Source organism: Agelaius phoeniceus, chromosome Z (genome assembly GCF_051311805.1).
Source record: "Agelaius phoeniceus isolate bAgePho1 chromosome Z, bAgePho1.hap1, whole genome shotgun sequence".
Taxonomy (NCBI): domain Eukaryota; kingdom Metazoa; phylum Chordata; class Aves; order Passeriformes; family Icteridae; genus Agelaius; species Agelaius phoeniceus.
This window is the reverse complement of record NC_135303.1, coordinates 76,498,633-76,513,777: the sequence shown is the minus strand read 5'-3', so window position 1 is coordinate 76,513,777 and position 15,145 is coordinate 76,498,633. Positions and strand designations below refer to the sequence as shown.

Sequence of the window (15,145 nt, the reverse complement as noted above, 5' to 3'; positions counted from 1 at the left end):
CAATCAGTTTGCTGAACTAAAGATAATTAATCTCTGCCAGAATGGTTACTTTAGGTTTTCATTCTGTGAAGACAAACCTCATTCTTGTTATGGCCAGAGCTGTAGGAATTAGATTTCCCTTCTCTTCTGTGCAATCTGTGCAACCTGTGCAATCTGTGCAACCTGTGCAAACCAAAACCATTTTCTTTTTACCAAGTAGTGGCATAAAGTCTGCGCTGAAGCTTTAATGTTTCTAGGAAATAACTTATGAATCCTTTGTCTATTGTGTGAGGCCACACAGGTACAAAGTGGCGTAAGTCAGAACAGAGATTTTGGGATTTGCAGAGGTGGAATTTCAAGCAGAAAAGGTCAGGGGTTCTGTAGAGCAGAGAGACCAGCTAAGCCATTGATCTCGTGGAGCAAATACCAGTCTGCTATACTGCAGGAGAAATTCTGGACCTTTCAGTGAGGCTGGCCTGAACAGGATGGCTCAGGTGCAAAGAAAGACAGAGCATGCCAGAATTGATTTTTCCTTTAAAAGTGCATGCATCTGTCATGCAGTGTTTTTGCATCTAGCCTCAGGGAGTAGGTTGTCTGGAAGGTCCAAGCACATGAGCTTTTTAATCTTATGTTTTGCATCAAGAAGCTAGATGTTTATATCACTTGTTGAATTTGAGCTTTATACCCTGACATTTGGATAAGATGTTTAAAAATAAAAGATCATTTTATTTGCGTGCAAAAGTTCTCTCTTCCCTGTGTTGCATCAGAGCAGCTGTTGTTGTGCTCTGCTTTTTTCTTTCTGGGACTGTCTGTGACAGCCACCAGCCATCCTGTTTACAGTCGTTAGCGCAAGGAAATTGGAAACTGCAGCTACTGGAACATGATTATCTTCTTCTTCATGTCAGGTTTGTCTTTTACTGTGACACAGCAAAATAAATGTTTGTACAGCTAATAAGACATTTATCTAGAGATAAGCAGAAGTGCCATGTCCTTGCTGAATGAGCTGCTGATGTAGAGCTAATTTTGGACCAGCTTACTAGAAGTGGTGATACAGAAGTGTGACAAAAAGGGGCAACCTCCCCCAGCCCACAGCCCCTCTATAATCAGAAGTGGAGAAGCCTCTAAAGCAATTGCAGCAAGATTTAGATAAGAGCCTTGAAGCAAGCAAACGCTGGCGTCTTTGTTAGCTTCTAGGAAAGGACAGTCTTGTGCAATGTTTAGTTAAAGGCTTATACCACTCGTAAAGGTTCTTGACTGAACAGCAGTCTAATTAAAATTTCCTCCAGTTCAGTGATCAAAGTGAAACAATGCCTAAAACTCAGGACTGTGCAACCCTTGTTTTATAAAGATAACGGTACACAATTGCATTTTTGTCACTGAGGAGTATGGAGAATTAAATAAGACATAAATCTGTCTGTGAAATGAACAGTTTTGAACAGTACATGCAAAAGGTCTGTCTGTTCCACAGTAATTAGTGTTTCATTGTACTTTTTTAACTTGCTGAATTCACAAAACACACAAAATTACAATTTAGAAAATGTGTGAAAAACAAAGAGACAAAAGACTTCAATTGTTAAAGCTGCCTTTTATTTTGAGTTTATTTTCTCAATCTTAATTAGATTCTTTTTATGGCACACAGCATCAGAATCAGCACCTTTGCATTTACAAATTACAGGGAAGCCCTGTCAATTTGTTTCCCTAGTTTCAACTTTCAAATCATGCAGAAAGCCTTATTCTTTGTTCCTTTTTTCTATGAAAGGCTTAACAGCACATTGCTGCAACAAAATCATGTTATGAGGGTGGGTTCCATTCACAAAATAAATTTACTACACATTAGATGTTGATTAAGTAATTTCATCATAAATGAAAACTATAATGCAAATGCCTATAGATATATATACACACACACACAGTGCAGCTTTTGTTATGTGCTACCTTATCTTGGTTTTTGTTATGCTCCAGATCACAACAGTATCATTAGTGCAAATTAATGAGATTTAACTGTAAAGTTATTTTTTAAACAGTAACTGTAAAGTTATCTTTTAAACAGCCACTTGGACATATTTCAACTAATTTAGGCCACTGTAATGAATTAATTTTCAGCATCTGATTTGGCAACTGATTTCTCAAGCTCCTCTTCAGGATTAGATTTCTTCTGGTTTGGGATAGCAGGTAGGACACAGCTTGGTTTTAGATGCTCTCCTGATAGACCAGGCAGGAGAGAATAGAGGATCTGACTCTGAGAATGTCCTCTTTTCGGAGATCTGGAGACTGGAGCTGGTGGGAGAATAACTGCACCAGTCCGTAGGGACTTAAACTTCTTAGCATCCTGAGATGGCAGCTGAACTAGAGGAAATAGGAAAAAAGAGAAAGTGCACAGAAAGTGAAAAGCATGGCATTTTTACAAATGATTTTGCAACTTCCTTTGAACTGTTGTCTCTTACTGTGTGTACTCAAGCCTGTACTTGAAAAATGTGATCAAAATACTAATAAAATATTGTATTTTTGTATTCAGATGAAGATAAGCCTGGCAAGGGTTATCTTCATCTGAAGGAAACAACTCCAGTGTTAAGTGATTTACTTTCAATTTAGTGACCAGTAAGTCTTGAAAAGTTCAAAAATTTACTTTTGATAAGCAGAGAACTCATCATTTGTCTGAAGGAGACTTGGTCCATTTGAGAAATTTTCACAATATATTTTTTCATTAGAAATCACAGACTGACTGTAACAGAAGTGTTCCATGGGAACATATTATTTCTAACAAAAATGCTCTATTGCTGAAGGTAAATGCTGATCAAAATCTAAAGAAGATGAAATGGAAGAATGTGGGATGTTGTGTCTGGGTTCCTCTAGGCACAGTCGATCGTAAACACAAATCCACACATGCTCTGCTATGCAAGGGCCACAAAAGTAGCCCATGACCCTGTAGCACACCAAGACACACCAAAGCACTTGAGAGGCACAACCATTATGTATCTCTGTTGTTGTCCTGTAAGAAACTGTGGCTTTAGATAATCCCTAATTTCCAACTCACAGTCATCAGTGTAACATTGTTTGTGCTTCAAAGCTAATATAGTTCTGTGTTTTCTTTAAATTGAAATCATCAGGCTCCTTCATTCAGACAACTCACTAATTCCCTGATTTTTAGAAGGAGAATTCAAAACCATAATTGTAGACCTACTTGTCTATGCCGTCAATTTATTGTGAACTGCATTAGCTTCTTTTCATTTGATCTCAATTTTATTCACAAATTCTTTGCATACAAACAGTTTTGTTTTTTATAGTTTAAGCATATAAAGAGTTCATTCTGGAGCTATCATCTCTGTTTTGGCAACAGAATCTTGCAATTTTTTACATTCTTTTTTTTTTTTGGTTGCATTCTCATTGCATTTGTGATTTCCTTCCATCTGTGTATTTGTGATGAATTATCTGAAAGGCTATTAACACTTTCCTCTTCAGTGCTCTAGATGGAAATTTTGTGCTTCATTTAATTTGCCCCACTGAAAATAAATGTTACCTCTCTAATGTTGGCAGTGGGTCCTCACTGCATATATTTGTCCATCTATCTATCTATCTATCTATCTATCTATCTATCTATCTATCTATCTATCTCTATCATCTATATCTATCTGTCTATCTATCTATCTATCTATCTATCTATCTATCTATATCATCTATATCTAATCTATACCTATATTTATACCTATATCATCCATCCATCATCTATCTATCTATCTATCTATCTATCTATCTATCTATCTATCTATATCTATCATCTATATCTATTTGTCCATCTATCTATCTATCTATCTATCATCTACATCTATCATCTATATCTATCTGTCTATCTATCTATCTATCTATCTATCTATCTATCTATCTATATCATCTATATCTAATCTATACCTCTATTTATACCTATATCATCCATCCATCCATTATCTATCTATCTATCTATCTATCTATCTATCTATCTATCTATCTCTATATCTATCATCTATATCTATTTGTCTATCTATCTATCTATCTATCTATCTATCTATATCTATCATCTATATCTATCTGTCTATCTATCTATCTATATCTATCTATATCTATCTATATCTATCTATCTATCTATCTATCTATATCTATCTATCTATCTATCTATCTATCATCTACATCTATCATCTATATCTATCTATCTATCTATCTATCTATCTATCTATCTATATCATCTATATCTAATCTATACCTATATTTATACCTATATCATCCATCCATCCATTATCTATCTATCTATCTATCTATCTATCTATCTATCTATCTATCTATCTATATCTATAATCTATATCTATTTGTCTATCTATCTATCTATCTATCTATCTATCTATATCTATCTGTCTATCTATCTATCTATCTATCTATCTATCTATCTATCTATCTATCTATATCATCTATATCTAATCTATACCTATATTTATACCTATATCATCCATCTATCTATCTATCTATCTATCTATCTCTCTATCTATCTATCTATCTATCTATCATCTATCTATCTATCTATCTTAACTATACACATGGTACAAAAGAGGCTAAAATTCTTGTCATAATCCCTTGTGGCATGCACCTTATACTAATTTAATAATTGATTATTTATTTTTCAGGAGCAGTACTTTTCTAAAGCTTACCAGGTATGGATTTAGGGCAAAGCAGGATCTTTATAGAGAGGATTTAGAAACGTGGTAGATTCTTTTCTTTTTAAGCTAATTTCAATTACTACTCAAGTTGTGATTACCTGAGCAGACAGTGTTTACTACAACTGCCTGGCCTCCAGCAGTGTACTGTAATTCATTGGTCATATTTAAGATTCATTCATGTTCAGAAATTCAGTAAATCACTTCTCCTTTCCATGAAAAACACCCAAACCATTAATATTTTGCTTTAGTTGGTACTGAATTTGTGTGAGTCTGGGAGGGCTATATACAATAAATGAGCTCATTTGTTTTCTGGCACATGTTAGAATACTTTGAGTTCACTGAAATTTTGGTGAGGATTCAGCAAATGTTGAGAGGCTCACTTGTGTCCCTCTTTGGAACATAGTCATATGTTAATATATTCAAAGGTCACATCTGTGTGAAAAATATCTATAAAGCTTTATGTCCTTCATGTACATCATGAAAAACTTTAAATGATAGACTTAAGTAGGCCAAAACCACTGTAGCTTAACTTCACCCCCATGACAGAGCAGCCATCACAAACTCATGCTCATTCAAAGAATCCAAACACCAGTGCCTTCCACACTGTCCCACATACTGTGCTCAGTTTGGGATATTCAATTTAGAATTTCAGGGCTGGTACATGGATGGCTCTGAAACCATGCAGAAAATGACTAGTATTAGTAAATGTACTGAAACACACGAGCCTGGACCCAGAGCTGGCATCTGTGGGAGGCAGAGCCCTTAAGGCCCCAGGAGTTACACTCAGGAAAAGCACCATTAATGATCACACAGAGGGCAAAGTTGGTCACCAAAGACCTGAACAGCAGGAGCTACTGCTTCAGGAAGCCTTTCCCACTCAGCAGAGACTCTGGAGTGGCTGCTATTACAAACTGCAGAGGCAAAAACAAGGCTGTCTGTCGCAGACATCTTTTTATGAAAATCCTTTTCTTAGGATTTTTTCCTGCTGAGAAGCTGAGATGTTTCAGCAACAAAATGTAAACAATGGTTATCTGCTGCTGTGGAATGCAACAGGTGATTGGCCCATCTTGGATGTTTACAATTAATGGCCAACCACAGCCCAGTTAGCTTGGACTCTCTGTCCAAACCACAGACCTTTGTTATTCATTCTATTCTATTCTTAGCTTAGCTAGCCTTCTGAGAGGAAACTTTTCCTTCTATTCTTTTCTAGTATAGTTATAATGTAATATATATATCATAAAATAATAAATCAAGCCTTCTGAAACATGGAGTCAACATTCTCATCTCTTCCCTCATCCAAGAAACCCTGTGGATACTGTCACAGCTGTCAGAAAGGCATTGCCCAAGGAATATGGAGTCCAACAGAAGAATGGGTCTTAGACTCCCCTCCCTTCCACGCAGTGGACAACCGTGGCCTTCTGCAGTGGTGTGGGTGCTTTGTGGAATGTTTTGCTGTTAACTTGGGAAAGAAGAAACATAAAATCACAATGAATAATGGCAAAAAATACCCCACAGATCTCCAGAAAATACTGTTAAATGACCTGTAGAAACAGATTTTAAGTTTTTTTTTTTGAATTTGTTGTTGTGGTGTTTTTTTTCCCAGCAATTAATAATGTCACCTTTTTTGTGTATCAGACACATGTTGTCTCCTCTGATGCTTCCAGAAATATCTGACCTTCTTAACTACACGAAGAAGTGAGAGCAGCAGAGAGTTCTCTAGAAGTTCCATATTTGTTTGAAGATTTATTCTGGCATTTTGTGGGGAGTGTGTGACAGTCTGTTTTCCAGGGGTTGTTGGAAGTGTTGCATGATGAGATAGAAAGATGTGTGGGGGATGAAGCAGCAGCCTGCAGAATAGGAGATGCAGTCTGTATTGAGGCTACTCAAGAAGTCATGTGAGGGATCTCTGGCCCTGGGAATATCTGAAGGGTGAGAATTTATTGCTTAAAATCACTCAAGTACTCTTCCCAGGCTACTGTTTCATTCCTATTTTCCTCTTTCTAATGTATATTTTAAAACATTTTTATTGAGAGATTTAATAAGTTCTTCCTTCTTTTTTCATTGCTCTTCCTTTTTGGGGGGAGATACTTCTTCTTTCTCTATTTCTGAGTAGTTTCAGTTCTCATTCTAGTTTTTGCTTATTTTATTGTTCCAACTTCTTGGTAGCGGTTTGTTTTTTTCTTTTTTTCTTTTTTTCCTTAGTGTATTTTTAACACACGTTTTGTGTATTAAAAATACTAGAGAAAAAATTTGTATTCATACTTTGTTGCTGGAGCACTTTACCTGGATAAAGGCTATGTCCAAAAGAATAATACTTTTAGGGCTGGATGGAGGATGAGTGTGAAATCTCATACTGAGATGAGACTCTGAAACAGTAATTTAGAAAGCTTCATCAGCAAATACGTCATTTGTGTTAACAAGAAATAAAGTCTATTTTGCAAATAATTTTGCTTTTTTGTTACTGGCTTGAACTAATGTTCAAGCAGTAATGGCACCTGGATAAATGTGCTGTATTAGTTAAAAAAGCCATGATTCTTAATTGTGACAATTGTATCTTATTTGTAAAACAGTTTTTGGCATGAGACTAGACTAAATTCTTGACCACTTGTATGAATTAATGCAAGAAAAACAATTATTAGGAAAGATTTTTTAAGATTTTGCTTACAACTATGATTTAACTAGAAGACACAGAGAACAGGAGTAGAAAGCCTAAAAACCAGAATGCTTGGACCTAGGGTTTTAAAAGCAATCAAAAGCAATTAAATTATTTTCTTTCTTCTGAGCAGACAGAGAATACCACCTCAGTAATTCAAACACCTTTTCTTCTTCCTGTCTCATGTAGAAAACAGCAGCAGCACAGGATTCTGTATATCCCCACCCAATCTGATGTCCCTGTAAGGCTGCCTCTGCCTCTTTTCTAGCAATATTGTCATCACTGCAGATTTGCTTCTGACATTCAGATTATAAGTGGCAGAGAATCTTAAATTTAGATCTGAATGTTTTTGGACCTGGCTGATCCGCAGGATGACAGTCAGAAAACTGTAAATCCTCATCCAGTATCAAATGGAGATTTGTGCTTTGTGGAGCACAAGAATGTGAGGTTAGGACACTGCTGGGAGTAGGGCTGATGTCCGTGTATGAAGAAAACTACAGCCTGGAACAATCCCAGTCTTGACACTCTGCTGGGACTCTGGAACTGGGGTGAAACTCTCCTGCTCTTTGGGACCACTGCTTCTCCATGCTGAACATGAGCCAACAATGTGCCCATGCAGAAATACAGCCAACAGCATCCATGGCTGTATTTCAGGAAAAGCACTGCCAGCAGGTTGTGACAAGTGATTCTTCCCCTCTACTCAGCTTGGGTGAGGCACATCTGGAGTTCTGAGTCCAGTTCTGAGGCTCCCAGTATACAGAGGGAGGGGGACATCCTGAAACAAATCTGATGGAGGGCAATGAAGATGACTAAAGGGTTGGAGTGTCAGCCTTAAAAGGGAGACTGACTGTGCTGGGGCTGTTCAAGAAGAGAAGGCAGCTCAAAGGATCTTGTCAATATGTATAAATGTTTGATTGTGTGGAGTAATGGAGAAGGAGACAGACTCTTCTCAGTGGAGGCCTATGGAAGGAAAAGAATCAATGGCCACAAATAAGTACTAAGAAACTTTTTTCTCAGAGGGTAGTCAAACACTGAGAGATGACACAGATAAAGTGTGTGGTCTCAATCTCCATTCTCAGAGATATTTAAAACAAAACTGGTGTGATCCTAGGCAATGTGCTGTAGGTGACTTCTCTGTGGACATGAGGATGGACAGACAGTCTCCAAAGTGTCTTCCTACCTCAGCCATTCCATGATACAGTGAAAAACAAACATGAAACCCCTCTCAAGCACTCAGACACTACTGATGGAGGCATGCAGAGTGATACAGTAACTGACACTTGTCTGTACTTACTTTTGTGAGCACTGTGGTTGGGTATTGGAGCTAGGCTGTTCTGTACAGGAATAACATTTTTCATTTTGTGTTGGTCTATGGACATCTGTCGAAAACTTCTACCTGTGAAAGAAAAATAAAATTATTATGGAAATAATTGTAACTAGTGTAGTGCACTGTGCATTTCTGGCTTCCAGAAAAGAAAACTTAGTACTTCTCAGAAATATGTAATAACAAGAAACCACTGACTGAAAAAAAAGAAGCTGTTGCGTAGTTCACTTTACACTCACAAAAAGGACTGACTGATTTAGTACAACCTTCACATATACACTTATAGTTTCCTCTCATATAATATAGCTTTAGGTCTTAAAATGGGCACAGTTTATTAGCTAGGTCTCTGTAAGAATCTTTGGAATCTAAATCTGTAAAATTATTCAAATAGATGATTTGATTTCAAAATTGAAGCTTTAGTTTTCAAAATGTCCTGATAGGGTCTCAGCCTTTATAAGTATTAAAACAAAACCAGAGTTCAACTGCTGGTTGGAAAACGACATTGAAAGCTATTAGCAGTAAAGATGAGCTTTGAGAGGGTTTTTTTGCAGATGAAAGCATATCATAACTGATAGAAGGCTATACTGATCCTTATTAAACCATGTTCATGGCAGTATCATTTTCATCACAAAGAGTATATACTGAAAAAGGAATGGTTGGTTAATTCTGGCATGTCATTATTTAAGATTAAAGTTAGCTTAGGTCTAATACTATTAAAAAAGACAGTAAGTTAGATGATGTAATGCATTTCATTGCATAAAGGACACGTCTAATACTGAAAAAAATAAAAACTCAAGCACCAAGTCAAAATTTTTACCAGATCCTTTTCCTGAGCTGATCTTATTCTGTGATGCTTGAGTCCCTCAAATTATTTTTCATGTTATCACCAAGTCTGTGATGAGCCATGTAATGAGATGTCTTGGCAAGCAGCTGCTCATCCAGCATGGCTTTGCAACATAGCTCATTGAAGAGCAGGCATATGCTCTGTCAGCACACAGGGACAAGGGGAGACACGGGGTGGATGTAGCAGGACATCCTAAGCAGGAGGAAGAGATGGAATGACTTAATTGCCTTTCTGGCTTTGCAGCTGGTACTTGAAAATACCTATGTGTTGTTGGGCTGTCCAAGATAAAGCTGTAGGAAAACAGTTTTCTAAAAGTTTTCTAAATGTGCACGGAAGTTGCTGTCACACAGATTCTGTGTGAAAGGAGTTACTGTGGTGTTGGTCAGGCAAGCCACCACGTCACAGTGCAGCCTTCAGCCCAGCCCTGAGCAAGGCTCTGGTCTAAAAGCCACAACAGTTGATAGACATTGGGTCAGTCTGCTGGATCCTGTGGTTAAGCTGATGTGCTTGAGCTAAAGCATGAAGAATCTTGCATGAAGAATCTCTGCTTAACAGAAATAGACTTCAGTCTGGTTTCCCTGTGTTTTACTTTTTAATATCTCTAGTGTCTAGTTGGTAAATTTCTTCTATAGACCTTGCATCCACTTTGCACAAAGGACTAAATATATCAATTCCAATATAGCAGACAATTGTTTGGTGCTCTCATTAGAGCAATTCAAGTTATATTGGTTTCTGTGATGCTTATGCTGAGAACTAATGGCTTATTGTCTATGTACCATTATGGCTTTGATGATGGGAGGCTGTTGTTGCTATCAAGAGATATGTTCATTTCATAAATGGGATATCTGTCAGCAAAACAATGGTATAAAACATAATCATGTTTGCAAGGATTATATGAATGCTTGGAAAAGAATCCTTGTTAAAAGTTTTGGCATCAAGTGGAAGTTTTCTTCTACTTTTCCTTTCTATCCATTTCACATAACATCTGGGAAAATAGTTTTTTTCTCTCTGAGACATCATCTTTGCTGTCCCCAAGAACACATTTATGATGCAATTATTTCTGAATAAATGGAAGAAACCCAATTTCATTCTTATAAAAGTTAGGACTACATTTGGGTCTTTTTAGAGGCTGTATTTTTTTTCTTTAATTTTTCCTTGCATTTAGGAAGGTGAACCACATATTAATGTATTTTGTGTATAAGTTGTTAATGTTATGATGAATGTCTCAGAGTAAGTTGGTTCTTAAATTTGGGAAAGTGACAGCCACACTGATCAGCTTTGCTCTGCTTTCCTAGACAAAAAATGCTTCTTGTTGAACAGTACCATACTGCTTATACCATCATAAACTTAATAATAGCCCATTTTTTACATAACCTTTTCAAGCAAACAGAAGGTACTGTAATAAAATCTGTAATAAAGTATCATCTTACATCTGGAAATTTAGTAACCCAAAAGACAAGTGGGTGATAGGGGTCTCAGAGCTGTCTTATACTTGAGACAGGCTTCCTGTTACCCAAGAATCACTTGGAATTCTCTACTTCCACTATTTTTCCCTGTAGAATGTGGATGGGAGTACATTTTGCAAAAAGAGATGATTGCAAAGCTCATAAGTAAATGCTTCAGATTTTTGATGCTAGCTCAGTACTGTGGGTGGCAAACTCTCATGGATTTTGACAGTTTTTAGTATAGACTGTCTTTGCTCTTCTCAGTGGAGGGCAGTAATTCTGAGAGAAACCAATGGCACAGTAGTAAGGTAATTCTCATTGCTACACACAGCAACCTCTCCTCTTTGTGTGAGTGTTAATGCTCAGCTAGTAAATTGACTCATCTTTCATTCCCAGGAGTACAGATAATAGAACAAAAAACCTCCAAAGGCTTTGACACATGTATGTGCCAGCTGCCTTTGTAGCAAGTGAGCACAAAAATTAGCTTTGACTTTGACAATAGACATGGTCATGCAAGACAATCAACATTCCGTGTCAACAGAGAAAATAATTTTAAAATTGCATTTTCTTAGATTATTGATACCCATAATCCTGGCCTAGATATTCAGTGATTAGGAAATTACATGTAGTCCCCCCAGTCATGAATTGAGAAATGAAGTATTAACATTTCAGTATCTTCCAAAACCGGATGTTGTTTTTTCCCCCCTCAGCTAAGTCTCCTGCAGAAAGAAAGAAAAATCAATTAAAAAAACCAACCAAACAACAAAAAACCCACAAAAAACCAAAAAAACAAACCAACCAAAAAACTCCCCAAAAAACCCCCAAGCCAAACAAAACAAAACAAAACAACAAAACAAAACTAAACTAAACTACACCCAAACCCCAAAAAAACCCCAAAACCAACAATAAGCCAACAAAAACCAACAAAAGAAATTTTTCCTCAGAGAGAGGGCTGCCTGCACAGCCTTGCTGGCTGGACTGGACTGGAACCAGACTTTGCTGCTGATCCCTGTAAGTCCTGCAGGCACAGCACACTGGAGACCTGGAAGCCCTGGAGCTCATACAGTAAATGCAGTTCTAATTCACAGAAAGTCAGGTGGCTTTAATTACAGGGGCAGACAGATTTAAACCACACACATAGGCATGAAGAGGGATAAGCAGATCTTTTTATCACGAAGAAATGTGAGACAATATCTGTGTTGTGCAATGCATTCCTGTCAGACACTCTCTTCCTCCTTAGAGGATTTTAATTCATATGTTTCAGGGGAAGGTCCTTTTTGCCAGCTACAGGCATAATTTCATTATTGGAAAATGGTATTAAATTTTAAAATGGAGTTGGTACAAAGAAAACTGGACTTAAAGAAGATTCAGGCTTTTTGTTTTCTGAGAGAGATAACAAACTGTCAGTAATAAGATAACTTACCTTCCCTTTGGGCATTCAAAGATGGCTCCCATTATAACAATTACATTTTTGTTATAGGTTTTCCACAAAAACATTTTTTCTAGGAAAACCACCTATCCTTCTGTCCAGAGTAGACAAGGATTTAGCCATTTTCTTAGCACTGTAGTATACTACAATATTAAGAGAAATCTATAATCACGTTTTAAATAACGTGGTAGTTACTTCCATATCAAATGTATAAATTCCAAGTCTATCAAATTCCAACAGGAAATTTTCCCAGAAATAGCTGTCCTGCAGTTTGGTTTATCCAGCTTGAACTCACTCCTGCTACTGCTGTCAAGTTCAATGATCTCAAATATCTTAGCCTCCCTGTACCCTATTACAGTGAGGCTGTAAAGTGGCCCTGCAGGTATTTGTGTGTTCCACATGTGAGCTGAACCTTGCAGAATTTAGTGTAGAAGGAGTCGTGCAGGAGCAATCATTGCTGGGCATGTGGAGGCTGGGGCTCGTATGGTTGAGTGAGCAGCTGAAGAGTGCATGGTAAAAAAGTAGTGACACCTTTGGAGCAGTTCTATTAAGCTTTCAGGAATGTGGCCTGGCGTCCAGGAAATGGCACTTTTAAAGTAGTTTCTTTTTACACCAAAAAGCTATTTCCAGCCTTTATTTGCACAATGTATGTATAATGGCCTGTCATTCTGAAATTGCTGTCTCTGCTCTAGTTGTCAGACCTGTGTGCAAAGATTTGCTTTTTTGTAGTTCACTTCACTTAGATTTCAGAACAGTTTGCACTATCATGCAGCTAAGTGGGGGCTCTTCTTAGGGTTTCTGTTCACTTCTCTTTCCACTGAAGGGTAAGGGCTCATGTCTCTTGGGATAAGTGTAGATTAACTTACTGTAAAATTTTTACTCCTTTTAATGGTATACTGGAAAGTTTGGGGTTTGCTTTTGCTTGCTTCATTTTCAGTTAGATATTGCAGTGGTTAGAAGGTATGCTAGATGTGTTTAATTTTGGCATGGGACTAACCCCAAAGGAGATTAATTTGGAGACACTGATATGTTAAAGTAAACTCCAGAATGCAGGCCAGCCAGGCAGATTCATTTAAACATGGATGTGAGTCAAACAAAATACTAGATCCCAAATCCAGCCAAACTCTGGTATCAAGTTCACCTTAGAATTCTAATGCTCTGCTTCATTACTGCTGCATTACAACTTCCAGACCACAGCATAAAAGCATTTGTCCCATCTCTGTAAATTTAGCAACCTAAATTCAGCTTTGGAGAAACCATAAGAACAGCACATCAGACCAAAGAGCTGGCACTCAGGGTGTATTCAGGGCGGGAAGGGGTGCCACTGCAGCCTGGAGTCAGAATATAACTATATAGCATAAAGTTGTCCAGCATGGCACTGGACCTGGCTGGATCCAGAAGCAGCTCTCAGCACAGTTAGAGATTTGAGGGCAAGACTGTTCCCCTGCACATCTACATCCAGGACTAGATGTGGACACAAGGCAGCAGGTGTGGTAGTGGGTGTTAATGTGCAATTCACAAAGCACATACGTATTACGTGGAGGCACTTATTGCTCAGGTGCCTTATATACTTCCTAGATACCTGCATTTTTGCTTGCTCATCAGACCTATTTAATCACCTATTTCTCCTAATTCTCTTCAGCTTCCAACTGATGTCCCACCCACATGCTATCTGTGATGGCCACATAAAGGAGACATGGAAAAAAAAATTTAAAACCAGAAATGTTATTCATCCCTAATTTTTTTTCTGACTCAATTTGCCACATGAGTAGATATTATAGGATTTAGGATATAGAGAAGGAAAAAAATTACCTGATGGAGAACTGGGAAGTGAAGGAAGGCAGGGAGGGCACAAAAGCACATGGTGAGACCTATCAGAGTCTAAGCCATTCATCAGTTTGTCTGAAGAAGTCCTAGTACAGACTTTGTAAGAGAGCCTTTGGTTAGAATCTGTGTTCCAGGGATCATCCAGCAGAGACTGGCAGCTGTCTGTGTTTTCCAGCAAGTTGTGCTCACTCCTACTCATTTGAGATTTGAATGGAAAATGATGGGTACTGGAGCTGGAGGAGAAGCTTGACATTTTGCTCTGGGAAGCAGTTAGGAAGGAATTGCCTGCAGTGATTGGGGGGAAGCTCTGGGTGGTGATGGGTGGGAGTCCCTGACATACTGATTTCTTCTTTTCTGCTATGAAGTACTTAGTGTCTGTGCTCTTTCTTTCAAAGTCAGGGGTGGTCCTACACGCATCTGGAATGTCTTTGCAATTTTTATTCATAATGCAATCAAAACGGGTGATGATATCATCTACTTCTGAGGCCTCTTTTCCAGGATATTGATCCCTGCTTCTCTCCTTGTGACTGGTTTTCTGATCATCTTTCTTCTTTTTGCAAGAGAAGATCTGGTTCAGCATACTGAATCGTCCTTCTTTCTTTATAAGTCTGTTGTTCTGGGAGTGCAACTGATGAACAGACTCAGATCTACTGGAAATACAAAACAAAATGTGATGTCAATACTACCAAACAATGAGAAAATACCATGTGTGTTACTCCATTAAAGAAGGAATATTCTGTCCAGATACATTTGCATGGGTGGTTCAAGAAAATTAGGATCCCAAATTTGTAATTAAAAGACTGAAAATGCTACTGTGTTAATTCACTCTTATAGGTGAATTGTCTCACAATCATCCTAATGATTGTAACTTAGCACAGCTATCTGGGAAAAAAACAAACACATTTTTGTGGCTTCAGTATCTACCAGATGTGAAGATCTAATGATAATGAGAAGAACATGCT

General features: G+C 37.7%; 1 protein-coding gene across 7 annotated transcripts in view; it reads right to left on the bottom strand.

Moving 5' to 3' along the window:
* Positions 1-1,544: 1,544 nt before the first annotated feature.
* The window catches only part of ANKRD55 (ankyrin repeat domain 55), a 48,516-nt gene continuing 34,915 nt past the window's right edge, over positions 1,545-15,145 (bottom strand). Inside the window, exons 9-12 of one of the 7 annotated variants that reach the window (XM_077171533.1) lie at positions 14,169-14,830; positions 11,593-11,646; positions 8,609-8,710; positions 1,545-2,325 (exon numbers count right to left, since the gene is read on the bottom strand). In XM_077171533.1, coding sequence (XP_077027648.1) covers positions 2,072-2,325; positions 8,609-8,710; positions 11,593-11,646; positions 14,169-14,830 — 1,072 coding nt within the window. In that variant the 3' untranslated portion in view covers positions 1,545-2,071. Of the gene's footprint in view, positions 2,326-5,799; positions 8,275-8,608; positions 8,711-11,510; positions 11,647-14,168; positions 14,834-15,145 lie in introns of those variants that run through there. The other 6 variants (XM_054652127.2, XM_077171534.1, XM_077171535.1 and 3 more) reach the window with 6 other exon arrangements.